A 24260-nucleotide genomic window follows, 5' to 3' on the forward strand; every position below is an offset into this window, starting at 1 on the left:
AGGCTGTGCCACTGGGACCCACAGGACACCTACTACATAAGGCCACCGGCCAAGACTGGGAGACATGGCAGATCTACCTAACACATAGAAACAAACACAGGGAGGCAGTCAAAATGGGGAGACAAAGAAACATGTAGTTGATAATATTGTAATAACTATGTATAGTGTCAGATGGGGTGATAGATGGGAGAGGGTTGGGGGGCTGGGTGAAAAAGGGGAAGGGATTAAGAAGTACAAATTGGTAGTTACAAAAGTCATGGGGATGTAAAGTACAGCACAGGGAATATAGTCAGTAATATGGTAATAACTATGTATAGTGCAAGGTGGGTACTAGACTAATTGGGGGGATCACTTCATAAACTATACAAAATGTCTAACCATATGCTAGACACCTGAAATTAATATATAATAATATTGAACATGTACTGTAACTGAAAAATTAATTTTTTTACATAACTTTTCACTATCTCAGTCTGCCACTGATAGTACATTAATTGTAATAATGGAATTATTATATGCAATTGACACTAAATTTTATCTTTAAAAATGACACCTTTCTCTAAAAAATATCAAAGGCTCTGATCCAGGAGTTTACTAATTTTCTTAGTTTGAAGCCTCATAAAAAGACAAATACTTGGGGCTAGGGAGCTGGTGTGATTTGTAAGGAATCAAAATAAGAACTACCAGGAAAACATTCGCAAGGGTTTAGTATTACCTGACTGCCCACTGGTGCCAAGACTTTATAAGTGTAGTTTTAAATCCATAAGTCAGTGTCAGTGATAGTCTTGTTATTCTGTGTGGTTTTTTTTTGGGGGGGGGGCAGAGACTCTGGGATACAGAGTCCCAAATCATGGTGGGGGATCTAGGCTCACTATCAACTCTGATTCCAAAATAGGAAAGAGGGTGGAAGGTGAGGTATTGGTTACTGGGAGTGGCATTTTGTGACATTAGTTCTTCCATAACAATGGATAGCTCTACCCATTTTTTCTTCTTAGGTGCTTAAGGACAGCTAATCATTAGTTACTTTACATGTGATTATTCAACTTAAACCAATCAGTGGGAGTTTTTCTATTTAAATTATTCAATTGTAGCTCTCTGTTTCATCCATGGGCTCCTAGCATCTAGTACAATACCTGGCACAGAATGAAATATTTATTGAATAATAGCTAATGTCAGTATTGACATTTATCATCAAATTTTAGAACTGTTATAGGCAACATGGCTTATGCTGAAAATAAGTGTTTTGGGTTAGGGACATGGGCTTGTGATGGGGACAAGGACAGAGGGCTTTAGCAGCTATTTTAAGACGATCAGGTGTGTGAACCTGAGGAAGTTCACTTCAGTGTGTCCCAATTTTCTTAAATGTAAAATAGGGAAGACGCCTCCCTTGCAGGGTTGTTTTGAGAAATAATTCATGTAATGTCCTAGCACATAGTACACAATAAATAAGTTATAGTTATTATCTTGGGTCAGTAGAAAGGAGGAGATAGATTAAGAAACTCCATTATGACTTGGGAAAGATGTTTTGGGGAATCTGTGCCCCTAATACAGAAGTTCCTCATCTGTGAATCCTGTGAAATTCTATAAAAAATTTTGAGTATGCTCATTTTTCTGGGGGGAAGGCCCATCTTCCCCCAAGCTCTGGTGCTATCTCAACTTTGGCCAAGGGAGGAAAAAAAGGGATGTAAAACCACTCGGAAAAAAAGTAACCACTTATCCAACCCTGCCATAGGTTTAGTTTAAGAAGTCCTTCTCTTCCCCCCACCCCTTTTTGAGCCTCTCCCCCTCTGGTTCAAGCCATTGTTTCTCAGTCTAGTTGTGTAGGACACAGCTCCCTGGCCCAGGCTGGTATTAGGAGCCTTGCGCTCCCTCAGCTGAGGTAGTTTGTTGTCGGTCGGCTGCTCACGGCAGCTCTCGCCAGCTGCTGGCCACTCACGCTGGCCACCAGCCGCTCCTGGCAGCACACGGTAGCCCACAGCAGCACACAGCAGCCCGCCACAGCTCACGTTGACCTCAGGCTGCTCACAGCAGCCCAACTCCAGGAAGAGCCGTTGTTCACAATCTTAGCTGTAGAGGGCGCAGCTCACTGGCCCCCATGGGAATCGAAATGGCGACCTCGGTGTTAGGAGCATGGTGCTCCAACCACCTGAGCCACCAGGCCGGCCCAAGAAGTCTTTCTTTAAGGCCATGTTCACCAGAGTACACCTTGGAATCCTACACAGAGTGATGAATATACATTTGTAATCTCTATCACACAGGAAACTCATAGAAATTGAGAGAGATAAAGCTTCAGAACATCAGAGTGGTCCAGTTCTGGAGGCTTCAACTGCTCTGCCCCTCATCATCTTTACCCCTAAAACTCAAAACCTTTTAAAACTCTTTAATGGGTTGGGAGCTTAATTTCAGTCTCTCATGGTCCATGGTGAAAAGACAATGTTATGCATTTTTAATGAAAGAGTGTCTGATTGTCTTTTGGTGTTAAAATAATCTTCTGTGAATTGATAATAGTTTTGTTTTAAAATGTCTTTACTTAGCAAAATAAAAAGTTGGTGACTCTTCAGAGAACCCCTCTCCATTTCTTTTTCCTTACTTAAAAATTTCCAGGTGTGAGATTCAAGTCTGGAAATCAGTGTTGCAAGAGTCCAGGTGAAGTACTATGAAAGCTTGAATTAAGGCAGTGCCAATGGAGGTAGATGGACAGGAGAATTGAGAGTGGCTAATTGGATGTGAGGACGGAAGAGAAGAGTCACTGGAAAACCTTGCTCTCTGGCTTGGGCCACTAAATGGATGAATGGCAGCACCATTCACTGAGCTAGAGCACACTCAGAGGGAAAAGGGATTGTGAAATGATAGTGAATAAATAAATCTGAGGAACTTGCAGAATGTGCAAGCGGAAATAGGCAGCTTATAATTGAAAATGTAGGCTAGGTACTCTGGAGAGATTTGCAGGAATCTAGGTGGTAGTTGAAGTGGTGAAAGTAAATGAGATCATCAACTGAGAATAGACGGCCACTCATGCACACTTTTCCATTTCTTTCAGTACTGATGTTTAAAAGTAAGGTAGTGGTTGTGGGCTCTGATGGGTTGCTCACATGGTCTGGATACTTGGGAGCAAAGTTCAATTTATCTAGACATAGCCAAGATGAAAATACTGAGCACAGTGAGAACAGAGTTTGGAAACATTCTGATAAAATGAAACAGCATCCAGAGGTGAGTGGTAAGTAAAAAATATATAGGAAATATAGAATTATGGGAAATCTGACGTCTTTTGGGTACCAGGCAAATTAGCATTTATTATTTTCAATAAATAGCTTTGATACTTTGAGAGGACTGCATCTCTGTAGAATCCATCTAGACCACAAAACAAGGGAACCTTTTGTTCTAAGGTCTTTGAAGACTTAACGCACTAGAAAATGATCCCCCAATTTGAGGGGCAGAAAAACCACCTGCACAAAACTCTAGCCCAGTGCTTCTCAAACTTGAACATACACATCAATCAACTAGGAATCTTGTTCAAATCCACATTTGGGTTTAGTAGAATTGGTGTAAGGCCTGGAGTTCCCAGATGATGGTAATGCTGCTAGTCCTACTCAATGTGTTACTGAAAGTGTAGTTAGAACTTTCAATGGCAATTTGACATCGATCAGTGGACTTGTTTCAAACAGGGACCAAATTTTTGCGATTATTTTCTTTTTCTGTATATTATGTTTATTTAAAAATTTAATTTTACACGTTGAATTGAATACATTCGGCCTTTTACTTTGTATGTCTTTTTCCATTTTCACTTAAATTCCTTTTTATTGTGTTTCATGATAGTATCAGTCTGCAATGGATTTGAGAAATAAATTGGTCCCTCAGCACAGCTAGTTTGAGAAACACTGCTCTAGACAATGAATAATTTTTTATTTGGGATGCAGAATTTAATTAGAAATGGTTTGATTTCTGTTACATAAGATTCTAAAGCAGTCTTTTAAACTTTTCTTTTTATTTATTCCATAAACAATAACAAAACTCAGCTAGGTAACATTATGACAGTTTCACCATACACTCAGTCACAAATATTTAAACCCTTTGCAACAAGAACAACAAAACCAGAGGAGTTACAAGAATAATTTACAAGAAAATCTATAAAACAGCAAGAAGCTCACAAATGTTCATTTTCTTTTGCACAAGATCACTACACTCTTTCACAACATGTTTTGTGTTACAAAATTCCCAACAAAAATGTATTTTTTTTCTTTGTATTGTGGTTTCTAAAACCAGAAACTTTGAAGTAAATATCCTTTTATGAGCACCTAGTGGTGCGGAAAAGGAAAACTCTCACATACAGACACTTCACAGCACTTTTCTAAGAAAAATATACACTTACAAAATATGTTACAAATTGGCACACTTAAAAATATACAAGATTTTGTAGGCGTCTTAAGAGTGATCCTTAAGTTTTATACTTCAATTGACTCTACAGATTATTTATAAAACTTAACTCTAAAAGAAAAAAGGCAAATAATATCTTAACATTTTAAAGTTGGAGTGTAATATATCGAACAAAAACTTAGGTTACATTCATAAAAAGGGCCTCTAATGCTGTTATTTTAAATTTTCTTAAATATGTAAGGGGCTTGGGAGAGGAGAAAAATGGGGATAATCATTTTCTTTAGCACCATAAATCAATAATTTACTAAAGAGGTGCATTCAGTTTTATGGAAATTAAATTAAGGACTAGTACATTCAAAACTCTGTAGGCAGCAAACTCTAGTGAGTGCTACAGCTTTCTACCCTCCTCACTGGGAGTCCAAAACAAAAGGCCTCTTCTGGTTTTCATTCTAAGCCTTTTCTTTTGTGCTGTAAAACTAGGCATCTCTCAAAGAGGCAAAACGATTTCAGTATCTCCTTTCTTCTTTTTGAAGGGGATGTCTTTCTAAGACTCAGAAACCAATGAGCCTGTTAGATGGACATACATCCTTTCTATGTCATGTTGATGAGTGTTTCTTTCGTATCTATTTACCCAAGACACTGATTTTTAAAAGCCTCATTCATACCTTCAACTTTGTACTAAGCATCTCTCTTTTACATTGTCCTTCTCTAATGTTTTACCTCTTAGTTATGATTCTGAAACAAAAAGTACATCTCAAGTATCATGTAGCTGTAATGGGAGCTCTGAGTAAAAAACGTGCCTTAAAGGATAGCCTGAGTACTGCCATCAAAGTCATGCTATGCTGGCTGAGGACCTTCAAGCAGATGACAGTGTTTCCCAAGTTTAAACAGCAAAGCTGAATTTTTTCCCCTCTTTTATTCAGGTACTTGAGAAACCTTTACAAAATCCCTGGCTCACATTGTGTTGACAAGATCCCTACTTGTTACTAAAATGTTTGATTTTGGTACTAAACCTTTTAAACGTAATGATTTGCTTAGTGAATTTTATGATTAGAATACAAACCTCATATTAGTTTTATTTCATAAGAAGGACATATTCCCATAGTTGTGGGCAGTCATTAAAAAACAAAACCCTAAATGAAAACAAAAATTCTTTAAACTAAACTTCTCAAAAATACAGGGGGAAACAAATCTTTCTAGTTCTAGCACTAGTTGGAACAAGTGCGTGCTCCATTCTCCTCTTCAGTACAGAAACTTAGCTCTCTTCAATTCTTGGATGCCGTGCATCAGACTGGTTCAGCTTGGCAAGAGCTATCCACTAAAATGGAAATTCACTCATACTACGGACCCTCACATAACAGAACACAGGAGGCCAGCCAGTTGTTTTCAGCTTGGAAAACATCCTTTATGCCTCTCTGTTCGCACACACTTATCTCCCGCCCCCTAGCACACATACAGATGCATCCCAGCAAGGAAGAGTTCCGAGAAGATGTAAGTTGTCACAAAAGCCCACCTAGCACCAAGGACTTCAGGGAGATAGCTAAAGAAGTGATGGTGAAGGGAGTGCAGGAGGTTTGAAAACATTTTGGAGAAGGTAAGGCCTTAACACATAATTGCACAGAGTACCAAGAAGTCAGAAGAGAAAGCTGGTAGGAAGCTGGCATATGAGACACTTGAGAGGCTCCTGATTCAAGCCAGTTTGCACAGCCCAAACATAATCCCAAAGTCTCAAAGAACCTTGGTCAAGGCCACTCTTTCCACATTGTCCAGCACCTAACAGGGCAGAAAGGGGATAAGGTCTATTCTTACAGGTTTTTGAGGAAAAGGAAAACTTTCCTCAGTTGTGTGATATAATTCTGTGTGTGTGGGTGAGCATGTTTCAATTTGGATTTGAAAGTGGCCAAGGCAATTAAAGGTAAGGAAGAACTTCTGCAAGAAAGCAGCCTGCCTAAGGGTCTTCTATTCTGACATTTTGGGGAGGTGGAATATAAGATTATAAAAGAAGAAAAATTCTCAGACCAAGGAGTGAGATTAAGTAAGGAAAATAAGGGAGAATACTATTTGCAGGAAAGATTAAGTAGGTAGTGGCAATTAGTAATTTCAGACCAGGGAAAACTTCCTATATCTGACTTGAGATACCACTGTTAGGGCAAAACACTCTATTTATATCATTGGTCCTTACTCCACAAAGGCAGCTGGTTGAATAAGGGATCTTCAAAAAGTCAGGCCTACTATGTTGTGACAGAAAGAAGAAGAATTGTGAGAGCAGAGACAGGACCAACAAAGCCCTCAAAACTGGAGAAGTCAGAATATCATGTACTGGAGAAAGTGATGAACCATGTCCTAGACTTGGCCCCGAATGAGCTCCACAGGAGAAACTGAAAGAGTATCCATTCCAAAGGACTAATGATAGCAAATCTGACAAGGAAATTGTTTGTTTCCAAGTTTCAGGCTGTCCTGTATTCCACCCCCACCCCTTCTCCAAAGCTGAACTGATACTGAGAAAAACTGGGACAACTGCTCCCATATTTACTTTTTATAAGACACTTTTTATCATGGAACATTTTCTTTAGTTCTTCTTTGATTGCCAGCAGGTGACTTTGAACTCTGGTAGAGTTGGTGATTCCAAACCAAAATTCAGCTGCAAAACATAACAAAAACAAAGCAAAGACCAGTTCCTAGGAGCCAGCCATACAATTTACTACCAACAGCTATCAGCGTGGAGAAATAGAAGAAAGTGTTCCAGTCTGATGATTTTCCCTTTTGGATGGCAGCTGTAGAGCTGGAGACATGTATTATCTGGTGCCTTTCCACTAAGAAATTTTCCAGGACTCACCACACATAGAGCATCAAAGCCCAGGAACAGGTCTGAAGCAGCTTTACAAAATGCGCCTCACCCACTCATCCTACACACACACATTCACACCATCAAGAACACAGGCTTGTTCATTTGACTACCTAGCTGTAAGTAGCAGAGCAGGCTGGTGAAAGGAATCATGGGCTGGGAAGTGTGTAAACGAATACATGGGACAGGCTTCCTTCCATTTCTTTCTGACTACTTTCAAATGTTTGTGAGTGTATTCAGTTGGCAATAACTAGGTAGGTTCATATTTTGCTTAAATTATTCCTTTTGAAACATCTTCCCTTTTTAAAAAATCCCCTTTTCCCCCACCCACTTATTCTCCACCCTCCCACCCACAGCCTATATATTCACAAGTTAATAGGTTAGCAACAATATTAGTAAGATAGTAAGATTAACAACAACAACAACCAACAACATTAATAATATCAATCCCCTATATCTGTATAGCACTTTATGATCTACAAAGCGCTTCCACATCCATTATCTTATCTGTGCCATAATGCATCAGTCATCAGACACACAGGCCTTCAACTGTGCAAGGAAAATAGATCAAATGTTAGAAGTCAAGTGGTAAGTAAAGGCGAAGAAAAAGCTAGTAGTGAGGGATGTTGGAGCTGCGAAATTTTAAAAAAAGGGGGATGGGTAGGACTGAATAAAAATGTGATTGCAGAAATTTGTATAAAAAATGGAAATTTAAGTTTAGTGTGTGGCATCAAATACTAGTCATCCTCAGACTAAGTAGGTATGGCCCGAGTTGGTTGTTACCACGAGTTGTTCAGGTTATCTGAGATGCCTTAACATTTTCTTTAAATGACATTGGCATTGCAAGATTAAACACTTAAAGAACACTAAAGCCATGATATGAATGCACTTTTGACAAAACTGGAATAGAACATTTAGGAAACTACTTAAATAAAAGCAATCTATGTACTTCATTTATCATTAGTGTTGATTTTATAGCTATTTTTATAATTTATCCCAGACTATTATAAAATATATAAAACTGAGATATAAAGTATCAGCAATATAACTTTGCACTTTAAATAAATTTTCAGCTACAGATTTTGCTTTTAGAAAACAAACTTTAAAGCAGCTGTTTTGTTTCCTTGTAAAAGGTTCTGTAAATGTATATACTTGGGTCCTTGATGGACTTAGCTGTTGTGACTTCCAGACTTTTCCAACATTTTAACCCTTAGACAATGGAACAAACAAAGCTGTATTGTGCCATGTTTAATTCTTCATGTTTCCACACAGGGCAGTAGAGTTAAAATTTTTTAAATAATGTATGTATACACATATATATATATATATTTAGAAACTCATGTATGAGCTTTAAAGTGGGGTGAATCTGTGAGATGAAGTAAGGACATTTGGCACATGTCAAACCATATCCTTTAAGTTTTGGTAAATTGTGTAGCACAACATATTTTCCCACTGTGATCTATAGGTGCTATCCACATAAGTGGGGGTGGTTAAGAGTGAGAATCACTGGAATGTTTCTAGTAAATCAACAGGGACAGGCTCCCCAAATACTCACAACCAAATGTTGATATAGAAGGAAAAATATATACAACAGAGTCACTTGTTTGTAGTTTGGCACAATGTTTTCCTTTTTTTCTTGGGTAAATAGCGCATAAACTACGTGTGCAAGTGTGTGACTTTAAAGTCTTTTACATAGAACATCAGATTAAAGTTTGCTTCCAAAGACTTATTCTCACACTTTAAAATTCTTTTCTTTAAGCACTTACATGTCAACATACATACCACAAGGCATATTTTGAAAGAAATAAAACACAAACATCAAATGTCTTTCTGGAAAATGCGAGCCTCTTCTTCAAACAGGTAAAACCCAAAATGCTGTTTCTGCTTTTAGGAGACTGTAGTCGGAACCCCTGCAGAAAAACCCAACAATTTACGCCATTTTAGTTAGCTTTAGCGTATGTCCCACAAAGGGGTCATACAATCGAAATTTGTTTACATCATTCTAGATGCAGAAAAAGATACAGACAGCAGGGGCACTAGAAAGCACTCCTAATTGCTGCACAATGAGATTTTGCTTTCCAAATTATGCTCTTTTTGCTTAAATGATCTTGGCTTTTTGTCTGTGTAACTTTTGAATTCTGTTGAAATTTCTTTCTGTAAAGCCCTTCCTTCCCAAAATCATTCAAGAGCATATTTTAGTTCTATTTTGTCAATAAGTAAAAACTTAATGCTGAATAGCAGAAAAAGTAGCCTTGTTAAAGAGCTTATCCCTAGCCAAGCCACAGCCAAATTGCCCAATCTTTTGGGTGGCTTAAAGGTATAGAGATTTTCATGCACTTTTATCTTTTCTTTTTCATTTGAAAAAGAAGGGAATGGGAAAGTTTCTTGCATGCAAACTTTTGCTGTCAAGAGGGAAAAAATGACAGACTGTGGGCTTAGCTAAGGATGCATCATCTCAGCCATTTCGGTGTGGTATTACCTCAGTTTTTCAAAAGAAGCTGTCCCAGCCTCATCCTTGTGGACCTGTTCCCGCTCCATGCGCTTTCCTTTACACTTCTCATCTCTCAGGGCCTTGGAGCTGGATTTGTGACGATACAACTTTTTGTGTGTCGGTCCGCTATTGCCTAAAGTGCTCAGGTTATTATACTTTTTATCAAAGAAGGCAGAGCGAGAGTCCTCATTATAAGCAGGCAGGTTGGCATGAGTAGAATCACCTACTGCTGCTTTCCCAAAGCTTTTACTCACACCCTTGATGGACCTGTGATTCTTAGTGGCTCCTGGTAATCCGCTGTTGACCTTTTTCTTAGATTCGTGTGGTGTCCCAGCCAATATTTTGAGGGTTTTTAACTTTAGACTATTGGATTCTGGGGAGTAGACTATGTTAGGGTCCCCATGGTGTTCCATGGGTTCCCAAAAGGGCTCTATGGAGGCCATCATGAATCTCTGCACATCCGCCATACCCGAAGCAATGTTGGACAAGATATAGGAAGGCTCCTGAAATTCCCGCTGGTCATCATCCAGGAGGCTGTTGGTGTTGGTGCCCAAGCTCATGTCGCTCCAGCCTGGGCTGCTTTCCTTCCCCAAAGCCCAGTCTCCAGAAAGTCCCTTCTGACTTGGCATCTTCATTGAGGCTCCAGGGCCATCACGTTGGATACACTCAGCCAATGTCTTCCCTGTGGAAGATATGCTGTTGATTTGACCTCCCCCACGGCCAATGCCAACTTGCATTTTCTCTCCATTGATTGCAGCCATGTATTTCCCTTTCTTTGTTGACTTAGGGACCTGGCGGGAAGTTTTACCAGATGGCTTTTCAGTCCCTTTGTTGGTGGCTTTGGGGGATTTTTTCCTGGTATTTTTCTGAGACGAGCTTTGGTTCATAGCCCCACTCTTGCTGGGTGAACTTTTCTTTCTTGATTTTGGCACTTTGTTGTTCGCATTCATTTGACCAGATGGATCATTAAACGTTGACAAGCAAGGGTTTTTTTGGAGTAGACTGACAGAATCTTCATCATTGAACATATGGAACTGAAACTGATGGTTATTTAAAGAAAATCCATCTTCCACTTGGCCTTGCTGTGAAAGAGTACTGCAGTCCCACTTGATCTTGTCCATATTGCCCAGTGGTCCTGGGACACCCTCTTGGAACCCCTTCAGTGTTCCTAGTGTCTTGACACTCTCACATCTGGAAATTTGAGGGGAAAGACTGGGGGTGTCAGGTGGGGACATCTCTGAGAGGGAAGAATGGCGGAATTTGTCAGGAGTGAAGTTGGATATATCCAGGAGGTCAGTGGATTCCTTTAGCGGTGCTATTTCATCAATGCTCTGCTGGATCACAAGCTTGGGGCTGCAGTGGGCCAGGAAGTCATCAGTGATGTCATCATCACCATCTTTTTCACAGGACTTCAAACTTAAGGAGCAATAATTGCTTGAGTTGACAGAGAGTGGTGCCATAGAATCAAAGCTAAAGAGTCGACCATCATCCATATTGACTGGGCCATGCTGGAAAGGAAAGCAGATCTCCCCATGATTAAAGTGACATAATTGATAAGAGTCATCAGCTGACAGTTGAGTGTCTTGCACAGAGGTATATAGGACCTTGTTGCAACTACTGCCACCACTATTGAGGCTGACTGGATTGTATGTGGTAGCTGTGAGGTTATTTTCCATGGACACTACTTGGGAGACTCCAAATTCACTGGATTGGGTTGGAGCTGTCTCTCTGGAGACTTCAGCCATGAATTCCTGGGAACCAGAAGTAGGCTTGTTGGGCCACACACTTCCATAGTTGCTTGATTCTATTTTGAAGTTTTGAGATGATTGCTGCAGCTCAGACTCGGAGGGTGAGGAAAGCACACAGTCCTGGGCACGCTGGAGAGGTACAAAAGATTTTTCCGTTTGAGTGACATTGCCTTCATTTTGTTCTGGAGAATGGTGAGTGAAGTATGAGATACCAGTATTATTTGACAAGTCAGAAGCATCTAACAATGTCTGCAGATACCCTCCAGGGATAACAGGTATATTGGTGCCAACATTAGCAGATGATAGAGGCATTTCAGAAGAGCAGGTTGTTGGTAGGAAAGTAGAATTCTTAGCAACCTTCGTTTCATGAAATTCAGATAGATGGGAAGTGTTTGAGGTCCCAGGAATACCTTCATTCTTTAAATTAACCTTGGAGGATTGGTCTTCTGAAACAGGGCTCATTTGAACAACTGGCTTGCTTTCTTGCCCAGCTTTGATTTTCTTAGATTTTAATCTGGCTTCACTTTTAAATTTGATTTTGTTGAGCACTTTCCTCTCTGGCCCCTTAAATTCTGTGTCTTGGGCTTTGACTTTCACTGAGTCAGGGCCTGTGATGTCATTTAAATGTGATCCATTTGGACAGCTGGGGGCAGCCATAGGTGCTGATTTCAACGTACCTTTCAGGCTTCCATCTTCTTTGCGATTACTGGCTTGCCTCTGATCATTGCAGAATGAAACCTGCTTACCGTTTGCTGAAGTTTCCACGGATGGGATTCTTTGAATTCTGTGCCTGCTGCCAAGTTTAGATTTTCGTTTGCGAGCAGGTGGCAGGAATGACACCTCAAAGCTACCTGCTTCAAAGCTTTGCTTTGGGCATAAGTGTGTCTTGTTGGAGTCTGTGCTACTGTCTACCTGCTTCTTTTTCTTCTTCTGCCAGAAGCCCTTCAAGGGGGCCAGCTTGGCATATTTGTTTAGCTGATTCTCACTCAAATTCACTGTTGTTTCACTGGCATCCACCCTACCCAACTTTACCAGCATGTTCTTCTCACCTTTAAAGCGATTGATGATAATATATTTGATAATTACAGGGGGCTCTTTACGGGTTACTTTTCTTCTTTTTTTGGGACACCATTCATCATCGTCTTCCTCTTTGGAACCACCTGGCAGCCATTCCTTTCTCTCATTTACTTTTTCACCCTCTAGTGAGTCAACATCATATAGATAATCTTCACTGTACCTGACTTTTCTCTTGGCTCGTAGCCCATAGTTCTGCTGGGAGGAGGAGCCGCCAGAATTAGTGTCCCGAGCCATGTAGCGGCTACAGTCTTTGATCTCCCCCATGGCATCATAAGAGACCTCAATGAAGGAACTGTCATCACTGAAATTCCCTGAGGCCTCCAAGGAATTGGCAAGATGGCCCTGCTTTGGATTCTTAAATTGCCCTCCCTCAGTCCCAGTGCATGGTTTATTTAAGGCAGATTTTTCTCCAGTCTCCTTTCCATCTTTTTTGTCTACACCTTTGTCTTCCTGTCCTTCTTCTTTGTCTTTCTTCTTGTCCATGTTTTTATCTTCCTCACCCCAGATGATGCTCACATCAGGGACCCTGAATTGGGAAAGATCACTGCTCTGTTTCAGGGCCCCATTCTTAGACTCCCGCTTGGGGCAGGTAGTAAAGACACTGGGGAAAAAGTTGAATTGGGCATCCTCCTGCATCAGGAGGGTGGTCTTGTCTCGAACATTGTCCTGGAAGGACTCATATCGAATTTTCAGGGAGCAGACGTCACTGCCCAGTGTTGACTCATCATCATCGAACATGTAGTTATCCACATCTTCTTCAGAGAACAGGTTGACAGACAACTCATTCTTGGAACAGAGGTCAAGCAGTTCAATCTTACTCTCACTAATGAAAGTCTCAAAGTAACCCCAATCCTGATTGGAATTTGCCAGCAAAGCCTCTTCTGTATTGCACTTATCTAAGAGTAATGCCTCATAATAACTCTTCTGAGCTGGATCCTCCAAGTCGATGTCAGGTTTCTCAGCTTCTCGTCTATCTCCTGCCCTTGATTTGTGTAGGGGGAAGCCGAGGAGCTGGTCTGAGAGCAGCTGCTCTCCATATTTCATGTTTTCTCCAGCATTAATACATTGAATCCCTATATCAGAGACTGCACAAGTTTCATAATCCCTATTGAGATCACCGACTTTTAGACTGATGCCTGGCTCAGGATCTACTGCATCCTTGGATTCCATGAAGCAGCCCAAGCAAGTCCGGCTTGGCTGCATGAGGCAGTCCCCATTCAGAGCAGACATGCCTGCAGGCTCCATTATGGCGAACGGAGCTTTCTCACACTCACTGGGCAGTGACCACGTGTTCAGGCCTTTTGCAACGCCAGATGTGAGGGAGATGGCATTCACAGAAGCGCTATTAGCAGCATGCTCAGGTGCTTCAATCAGGCCCAAAGGAGATGGAGGGCCCTGCATACAAGGCTTCTTAGAGGGCAGAGGCACGAGAGCCCTGGGGTACATCACAGTGTCTTTCTGAACCACTGGTATAGGCTGGATTGGTGCAGCAGCCTCTAGAGCTGTAAATGACTTCATTGCCATATCCTGGTCCTCTGAGTCTAGAGAAAAGGGGGAAAATGACAGGAGTAAATTGAAAGGTCTTAGACTAGACTAATTAACTCTGTTTCCTTTGATCAGTTTCTGCTCCTTCATCTTACTATATATGCTAAGCGTCAGCATCCCCAGGTTGAGAAATGGAAATGACAAAGTTAAAGAGCAACTCCAATTTCACACTGAATGCTCATGCTAGTAAAAAAAATGATATCTTTTTCTTCAGATACAGACTTTCCTCAGAAATGAGGAAAGAATTGGAGTGACTGCTGGATCAACTGTAAAGTCAAAGCTTTTAGGGTAAGAAAACGCTCTAATGGTACATTCATGGTTCTGGGCTATGAGGCTCAGTCCTATCCTTCAGGCCTCTGTTCTGGAAGCTCCTACTGAATCTGCATGTCCCAAGCCTCACATCAGAGCATATTTCTAATTCCCTAGGAATTCTGAGGAACTTGCTATATTTTTCCAAGTATAATGTGCACTTTTAGGCCCAAATTTGTGAGGGAAAAATAAGGATATGCATTATATATGGGTAGTGCTAATTCCGTATCTATATAAATGTTTTTACTTCTTTTATTTATGCTTATGAGTTAAAAGTGTAACTCTAGAAATCAATAACAATATCTGTATGCAAAATAATACCCTGGAATACAATAGTCTGTTTTGTGGAACTTACAATGAACTTGGGTTCTTGGCCTTCTGGGATGCGTACATATTGTAAATGTGTTACCAGTACATATAATTTCTTGTACCTTGTATCTGTTCTTGTGTTTTGTAATTATTTGTTCAATAAAATTTCTTGTACCATTATGCTAAAAATTAAATGCTAAAATTCCTTTATAATACAAAAACCAAGTACCTAAATGTAAACAAACAAAACTTTGAATTAAAAAAAAAAAGGTTATTTTCCCTGAAAGTTTGGGCCAAAAACGTGGGTGTGCAGTATATACAGCAAAATATGGTAAGTATTCATCTGACAGACATGATTTGGGAGAGCAAAGGGCTTGGATCAGATATGTCTTACAGACCTTTGTAGCCCACTTAGAAATTTGGTTGAATAAAGTTTAGGATTAACCTCAATCTCAGAGGCATCATACACCTAAGCTACCCAAACTTTGTGGATACTAAAAACCTATAACAATAACAAAGGACTACTGGTAGAGATATTATATACTATAATTAAATGCACTTACCATTTTCTTTGACCCCATTAATCAGAGTGTTTTCTCCGTTGGCTGAGGCAACAACAGCCTTATCTTGTTGGTTATCCATGAATGGAACCTCTTATTGTTTCATTCCAAGTCCAAAGGCTGTCCAACCTGCACATTTCAAATATATAATATCAGTCATTGAACTTGTTTTTTCTCTGCTTTAAGGTTATTTCGCTGGAATTGACTTGTTTGCAGATTGGCTTCATTGCTGCGATTGTTTTTGTTTCATATTTTATACCTACCATAGAAGTCACTTTGGACACTCACACTTCATTCTCACATCCTAGATCCTTGTATCCCTTCTAGGCCACCATACTATTCAAAAGCAGATGAGCAGGCTGAGAATGGGGCTGAAATCTGAAAACTTACACCTTCTTCCAGACAGTAACACATTTAACCAATTAGGAAGGATGCAAAGTGGAGTCCAGAGTAACTCTGGGTGTGTTTTTCTGGAGATTGGCTTTATTTCTGTTTGCCTCATTTCTACTTCAGATGATCTGAATCTCTTCAAAAACAAGCCAATTCAGATATGCACACACATGCTAAAGATGAAAGAGATACAGAAATCATTCCTCTTTCTCAACTTTCAGGACCTTACTCTGATGTTAACAAGCTTTCCTTGAAGTCCACAGCAAGAGTTTCAAATGTCACTACAAAGAATGTCTGGAATTTATGAAAAATCCCAAGCATTATCTGGCATTTTCAGGGCATAGAACACATACCTATAGCCCCTCATCACCTGCTTACCCACCTGGATGGTAGGTTTATGCAAAATGATAGGAGACCTTTTCGAAATCTCCAGCCCTTCTTTCTGTGTAAATGTAACAAGTAAGTATCTCTTTCTCTTTCCCCTGGCACATGTGGTTTATTGGCTATGCTCAAGTCAGGTCTTGTATAACATGAGAAGAAATTCTTGCAATTCTGATATATAAATATTAGGGGAAACCCAGGATCATCTAACATGTTTTAAACTGGATGATTACCTAAGACAGACTTCTTTTTTCACAGATAAGGAAATATGTTTAGATAGGTAAAATATCATATAGATTGAATCATGTAAAATTGTCTGCTTCCTGCTTCCTGTTTCCTCAATGCTGGACCTACCTTGTATAGTATATACATGTGTTTGGATAAGTGAGCATACAATTGAGATTCTAGTAATAGCTGTTTGGCTGTCAGTAGATCAGATGGCTGAGCCTGTGCCTCAGAGACGACCTTGTAGGTCAGATGGATTCATACTGCCATCATGGATTACTCTGTGCACTTTTCTTTTTAAGGAACTCAATAGAACTTCAGGTATCATTTTACCGCCTCTTTAACTGCTCCACTAATTCCATCTTGGAAGGACTTGATAAGGGGCAGATTATTTGTAGATTTCAATAATTTAGTGTCTTCTTATCCTTTATGCTTAATAAGGCTAGCAACAACGAAGTCCATTTTTATCACCAGGAAGACCAAGGCATAGAGAAACAAAAAGTAAAATAAGGTCACAAGATAACATAATGGCAGATCAATGAAAGGAACCCAAGTCTCCTGACCAAGAGACTAGATGTGTTTTCTTAAAACACAAAATGCTTTCTCTATAATTCTTACCATTTCCAACCCCTGGCCCCGAAAAAGGCGACAGAAATACAAATTTCCACGTTACAGATCTATACTCCCCCCCCCCTTTCAGGTAATGAAATAAAGAACAGCTGCCTCAGATAAGTATTGGTTATTAGTAAAAATTAATGTACCATAAAATATATATAGGAGCAATACAATTAAGTATCAAGACTTATCCAATCTTGTCAGACAGCACAAGAACATAAATGTCCTCTAACAGAAAAATCTGTCCAAGCATCCAGGATTTACAGCTCTGAAGTAAAGGGAATCTTATGAAGTTAAGAATAGAAGAAACACACTTTGGCAAGAGAAGAGATGGAGGGGGTGTGAGAGATTGGGTTGGGAAGGGGAAAGAAAGGGGGTGAATACGCCCACTAGGTGGTAGGCTGCATACAGCTACAGAAGTTGTCTTAGTTTGGACTTATAATCAACTTGTGAGGTTGGCTATACTAGGTTCCCATTTTTTTAAAAGAAAGGAAAACTGAGTATCATAGATATTAACTTTTCAAATCTCACCTCTAAACGAGACAACCTAAAACTATATATTTTCCCACATTTGTATTTATTTATACCCTGGCTACTTGTAAAAATGATTTGGGAGAGGGACTATAATTTTCTATGGCTACAAACAGCTCTGTGCTTGCTTCAGCTTTTCCCCAGTGATCGGTATTTTGGGACAAACTGCGGGTTTTTAAAAATCTATTTTGAGCTAAAATTGATTAATACTTTTTGAATAATGTACAACAAATTGCTTTGCTGACTGTAATGGCAATAAAGTAACATTACCATGGAGACAAGTATTTGGAAGCCATGAAATGCTCAGTTAAATCAGAAAAACAACCCTTCCTATCTGTCTCTCCCTTGGGTTGGGTCTGAGGATCCTGTCACAGGAGGCTGCTATGCTCTTTCCCAAAGACATTTGAGTCTCAGGTGTCAGAGTCTAGATGACCCACACCAACATTTCTGTTGGGGGCTGCCCTTGGCCTTTTGCAACTGGAAAAAAAAAGCAAGGCATGAAAGTAAATTACGTTTATGTCTATGGACCTGGGACGACATAGCCTTTGGGATTTGAATAGTGCTGATCCCTGGGATATCAGTTTAAATCAATTCAGCAACTGAGTAGGCACCATTTGTGCTCATGGTACGTAGTAAAGACAGGTGAGTCAGACTAGATCCATGTTCTCAAGGTGCTCAGTCTACTGGGAAAAACAAACCATAGACAAGTTCTAACAAATATATAGTAAATAAATGTATAATACAGTAAAAGAGAGGCAAAAAGTTTCTATGGGAGTTCCAAATGAAGAGAAATTATTGCACTTTTTGAAGTGCAATAATTATTGCCTGAGCACAAAGCCCCAAATAATTGATCATCAAGTTATTATCTATGATACTCAGTTTTCCCTTTTGAAAAAAACAAAGGGAACCTAGTAAAGCCAACCTCACAAGGTCAGGAAACATTTCACTAGTAGCAGCAACATTTGCGATGGACCTTGAAGGATGGTCTTTCAGGAGGTGGGGAAGCACCGAGGAGAGAAAGGCATTCCAGGCTAAAGGAACTTCATGAACAACAGCCACAGAATCATAGGCCTGACAACTTGCCTTAAACATTTCTCTTTTGCCTTGCGTATAACACGCTTCTCAACCAATCTTCAACTTCTCAAGTTGTATTCCCCTTTCATTCTGTTCTCCTCCCCCCTTACTCTCAAATATTCTAACCTTCTCTGTTCCTTTAATATACTAGACCATTTTTTGCTTTCAGGAGTCTTGCACTTGACAGTCTGCCTGGAATGCCTCCCCCAACCTTCTCCCCTTCCCATACTCTTTCCCTTCCTCCCCTTTTCAGCCTCCCTTTCAGATCCTTCTCCTATATAGACAGAAGAGAGAGGTCAAGGACTTAATAGATAGTTGTGAAAGGAGCATTAGTGCTGGTTGGCTTCCAGGCCAGATTAGCCTCAGAAATACGAGTGGCAGGATTTTCATGAGATTAAAGCAAGGTGAGTAATAAGCTCAACTGTCACGTCCAACCTGGATAATGAAGCTGACAAGGATGCTGGCTGTCATACTGGAAAGGAGGCAACTCGCCAGCAAGCCGTTATAGATGGGAAATGTATAGGTTTGGTTGGGGACTGACATGGAGCAAGCAGTTGGGAGTGCTATAGCAAACAGGTCCACAGAAGGTTTCCAGGCCAGGCTAGCCAAGCTCTGTCTAGTCTGATTCTTCCCAGTTAAAGTCCGGTCAGTGTGATGGATCACACAATCAGTAATGGTAAGAGTACATTCTTATCCATAATGCTGCTTGGCTAATTCCACTTGCTAGTACCTCCCAGGATTTGAACATAGCAGTTAGAAATATGGAGGTATCGTGCTTTTAAGTACATGTTGTCAAGGTGCTCAGAGTCTGTTGTACAGAAAACATGCTTAAATGAGGAGCCATATAAGTTAAAAAATATTAAGGGTGAGAGAAACATGAAAAAGAGATGATCAGTTAAACTAAAGAATTCTATATATCTCAAAAGTACTATATGAATCTAATTTGTCATGATAAAGATTCCAAAACTCAAAACATATGTATAAACAACTCATATAGAAGAGGTGATGTGGTATAATAGACAAAGTACAACTCTAAGTAGCTGGGTGTCCTCAGACAAGCTCTTTCCCCTCTCTGCTCCTAAGTTTTATTCACTATACCATAAGGGAGCTGAACTAGACTATATATAAGGATCTTATAGCTTTGAGCAATCTATAATTCATTTGATTCATTTTGAGTCATATAATTTTTTCATTAAAAAATCGAAATTACATGTACAAGGAAAAATTCACATATATGAAAAGTTCTGATTTAACTTTTGTGTAATAATGAGATGAGCATAAAATATACACATTGAGGGAACTCTTTACTCTCTTCGATCTCATGTCCCTTCCTGTATTCCTCTGATTATTGTACATTTCTACCCCAATCCTGTCAGAAGCAGCTGCTGCTGGTGTCAGGGTTCTGTGTGTTCCACCTGCCTTTATTTTTGGGAGCTACCAGACAAAGGTGGTGTCTGTGTGTGCGCACACGTGTGCACACCCACTATCAGGCTCTTGGGCAGCAGCTATAATGGCTGCACTTTTGTCCTAGCTCAGTGGCTCAACATTTGGGTCTTCCTTCCTCTTCTAATCATATTCCTCAATTCATCAGTGACCCTAATCCCTTCTGTTTATTTCTGACTCCTTTTCTTTGTCTTGCTGTCACTCAAGATTCAGTTTGATGGGCTAAAGTTTTCACTGAGACAGGATGGCTGCACTGACAGCCAGAGATGTCCAGGGCCTAATGGGAGGTTTCATGTTCTCTGGTACCTTGACACACCAGGGAAATAACCTTTTAATCCAGTGGAACATACTTCATTTATTGTAGTGTTATCCAGTTTGAAGATGTTATGAAAAACATCCCTAGAGAGATTTAAGATTTCAAAAACATCCTGACTTTGAATTTAATTCAACTACTCTGGAAGGCAAAAACAACAGAAGATGACCTTTTAGGCACTTCATATGTCAGGCACTGTTAGGCCACATAACGCCATGCTAACTTAAAATGCTGGTTTTGTGGGGGCGGAAGAGGGTTCATGGGAAGAAGATAAAGGCATGTGTTTTAATTAAAATCGTCTGTCAGTGATAATGACCTACCATTTAAAAAATGATTAATCTACAGGAATACAAAGAAGGACAAAAAAGGACACTTAGTGTCATTAAGATGGCAGAAAGGGGACAAATGTATGTTGCAGTCAACTCTGATAAGGGATATAGAGAAATTGAAACCCATTTAGAGGTAAATGTCTAGAACGAGGGGACACAAAACTGATGTTAAACTCAGGGAAGAAAATTCAAGAAATATGTTTTCTGCCTTTAAATACCTGAAGAGCTATCACAAAATAAGTGAAACATATGAACCAACGGAGATGTCCAAAAATGAAAAGGGTGTTTGGGGTGGGGCAAAGCAAAGGAAAAAACACTTCCCTGTGACTAGCAGTATTCAGAGGCTGGGCAACAGTTCAGCAACAAGAAGAAACAGATGTAAGTACTAGATAGAGAAGCTGGACTACATCACTCTAACTCTAATACTTTATAATTAAATGTGACAGTAAGAGAATCAGTAGTACAAATCTGAAATGAATTCAAGGAGCTTTTAAAAAGGTGTAAAAGAAAACAGAGCAAAACTAATAAAACTGGGACCTACTCAAGCTACCCTGCCATGTGTGTGAGAAAGACAGTAACAGAAGACATTCCCACACTCCGACACCAAGTACCACCTGGGATATGGGCCCATAGCAGCGAGGAGTATGAGGCATGCTTTTATAGAGGACAGAGAGATTTTCTCAAGAACAAGGGGCTTTGGGCACTGGATGAATGCTATACTTCAAACAGAATCTTAAGAAACAATCTGCCATGTTTCTCCAGTTTGAAAGCCTGACGACATGACACTGCACTTGGCTGTACTCTTCAATCCACTTCTAGCCCAGACTCGATTACAATGAAGGTTGGCAGGAGGCAGACAACATGCCAATTAAGTGCAAACATACCCTGAAAATGAAAATGAAAATCAAATGCCAACACTGTGAAAACAAACTAGCATCTTCCTCGGAAATGATGAAGAAATAAAGGCAGACAGAAAAAAAGAAAAAATTCTGCTCTTAGCCTTCAGTTCGAGGCAGGTGGTACCTGATGTAATAACAGCTAATTCTTAAAAGGTACTATCTTCCTTTGGAGCTAAGTAGAAGTAGGGGTGGGGAAAATAAATTAATCAGTATTGAATTAAGTCACCACGTTGGCTTCTAGTCCCAGCTTTGCTACTTAATAGCTATGTGATGCTGGGAACATCATTTGAACTCTCTGAGCTCCACTTTCCTCATCTGTCAAACAAAAGTAATAGTTATCTGATAGGGTTGCTGTGAGACTGAACTGATATATTTATATATCTATATGAAGTAGTATAGCACCTGGCTCATAGCTGGTGGTTCTCATCTTCTACTTCCTCCTCAGCCCAGGGTACCATTTAAAAAATTCCTGACAGCATAGTCTTAAATTGGGAGGTGGAATCCCCAGGATCTTTGTGTAGTTCAAGGCAGGGGGCACAGAAAGCAGTGTTGAAAGCAATTCAGCAGGATGGTAGAGGAGAACTACCTGAGTGGGATAGTCTGGTCCTTCCCTCATCTTTCCTGTTGATCTCTATATTTTGAGGTACCAAAAAGCAATGGTAATGGTAAAGTTCCTACAATCTATTTGGTGGCTGCAAAGTCTTGCTGAATGGAGCACGGGTGGGTGGCTGGCTGTAGAACATGACAGGACATGGTTTAAGATAAATTGAGAAACCTTATCTTCCGCCATGTAGCCGAATTCCCCCATGGCTGAAGACTGGATGGCTTTACATGGCCCTAGTCTAATCCTATTTTTATCCCCCCCCCCACTTACTAGTCCCTCGCCATTCGGGTTATCCTGGCGACCATATCTTGCCTTTTTCCCATATCCAGACAATCTTAAAAACCCAAAATGCATTGGGGCTTTTAGGTAGAAAGGGAGAATAAAGGGGAGAGGGACCAGTGGTTTCTGCCCCCCAAAAGTTAATGATAAAAGCCTCTCCTACCTTTCCTCTCCTGCTCCTCCTTGGGAAAAGAGAAAACCCTCTATTTCCACTACCAGCTTCTTATTCAAATTTCTTAAAGGCAGCTAGTTCTTGGGAGGATGGTTGGGATTGTCTCTAATTACAGATGAGAAAACTAAGGACCACGGAGGTAATAATATAAAGTTGTTGAGATGGGGGAAGAGGGGAAATCAAGCTACAATTACAATTTTTAGCCAGAAAAATAAATCAGATGGTGATGAAATCCCAGGAGAAAATATACATTAAAGTTTGCACTTTCTAAATCTGTTACTCAACTAAACACAGCTGGGAAGGATGGATAGCTATAATAATGGTGTCATTAATATTCAGATATGATGCTGATAACCCTCCCTATTGCTAAGATATTCACTCAGAAGGACTTCCTCCAGGAAATCCATCCACAAGTTCACCTGGTTACTCTTTATTGAGTGATATTAATCTATTAATTACTTTTAATATATTACTTTAATTCAAACAATGATCATATGAGATATTATTATCTCCTCCAATAGATAAGGAAATGGAGACTTACAAAAAGTTAAGTAGCTCTTTCAGGTCCACCCAGTAGTACTGAGTTACTCCAAAGCTCACAGACTTGCCAGTCATGACAGGCTTATGAGGTACCCGGGCTGAGTACCGGGGTCCAGTCTCTGGTGGGACCATACAAATGGACTGACTCACCCCAGGACCAATAGGGAAACTTCAATTCAGTAACATACTGCTCGAAATAATCAAGTTGACCTCTTTAGATATAACTCATCCCTTGAAAGAAAAATAAGAAGGAAAAGATATGATGTTGTAGTAGGTTCCCGTTCTGAAAAATATCTGAAATCAAGAGTTAGCATTTATTTGAGGTATTTTTGTCAGGTCAAACTTACCAAAAAAAAAACCCTCCAGCACAATAGTGTCTTGTCCAAGAACACATTTTTGTACAGCTAAGAAAGTCAGACATATTCTTTTTCCACTGCCAGTTCTAATTAAAGTTAAGGAATTAAGTGAATATGGTAAGAGGACTATAGAGGGCTTTCCAGTTCAGTAAAACCATAACATCCATCCTGACACTTGAAAATTACCACACTGTGAGCCAGGAAAATAAGCATCATCATCTCTACAGATGGGAAAACTAAGGACCAGGGAAGTAACAATATAAAGTTGTTGAGATGGGGCTGGGTGGGCCCTAAGTTATGAATGGTATCCTTTCTTCAATACATTTTTAAGTAGGGAAGTGAAATGATCAAAGTGGTGGACTCAGGATGAATCATGAGAGTCAGAACTGTAGACGAGAATGCTAGACTAGGAGTCAGGGGTTCTGGGTTCTAGTCATGGTTTCACCGTATTTGTTAATATGTGAGCCTGTAAAATGAAGATGAATATTCCTACCATTTCTATTTAACAAGGATGTTGGGGACTCAAATGAGAGAAATAATGAAAGTAAGGGTGCTTAGTAGGTCATCAGATACCTTGAAAGAAATCAGATCTTCAGTGACTAGAGAAGTTACTTTTTAAAAAATATTCTCAGGATTATCCATTCTGCTGTCACATATGGTATATAAGTACTTTGTCACGTATGGTATATAAGTACATTGTCATGCCAACCTAAAACATTCTTGGTGAAGAAATAAGACAATAGCTCTCTTGAAAATATGCTCCTTAGCTTTTGGATACTTTAGGTACTTTTCTTGAATTAGTTAACAAGATGAATGTGATGCAATTGCTGACTCTTGTCTTAATCTGGCTA

At 39.9% G+C, this 24260-nt stretch overlaps 1 protein-coding gene across 4 annotated transcripts in view; it reads right to left on the minus strand.

Annotated features, from left to right (window-relative positions):
• Positions 1-3965: 3965 nt before the first annotated feature.
• The window catches only part of NEXMIF (neurite extension and migration factor), a 126630-nt gene continuing 106335 nt past the window's right edge, over positions 3966-24260 (minus strand). For all 4 annotated transcript variants that reach the window (XM_074323233.1, XM_074323232.1, XM_074323231.1 and 1 more), the window contains 3 exons: positions 15262-15387; positions 9699-14076; positions 3966-9129 (listed from right to left, as the gene is read on the minus strand). In XM_074323233.1, coding sequence (XP_074179334.1) covers positions 9072-9129; positions 9699-14076; positions 15262-15340 — 4515 coding nt within the window. In that variant the 5' untranslated portion in view covers positions 15341-15387 and the 3' untranslated portion in view covers positions 3966-9071. The remainder of the gene's footprint in view (positions 9130-9698; positions 14077-15261; positions 15388-24260) is intronic.

The sequence above is a fragment of the Rhinolophus sinicus genome, chromosome X (genome assembly GCF_036562045.2).
Source record: "Rhinolophus sinicus isolate RSC01 chromosome X, ASM3656204v1, whole genome shotgun sequence".
NCBI lineage: Eukaryota > Metazoa > Chordata > Mammalia > Chiroptera > Rhinolophidae > Rhinolophus > Rhinolophus sinicus.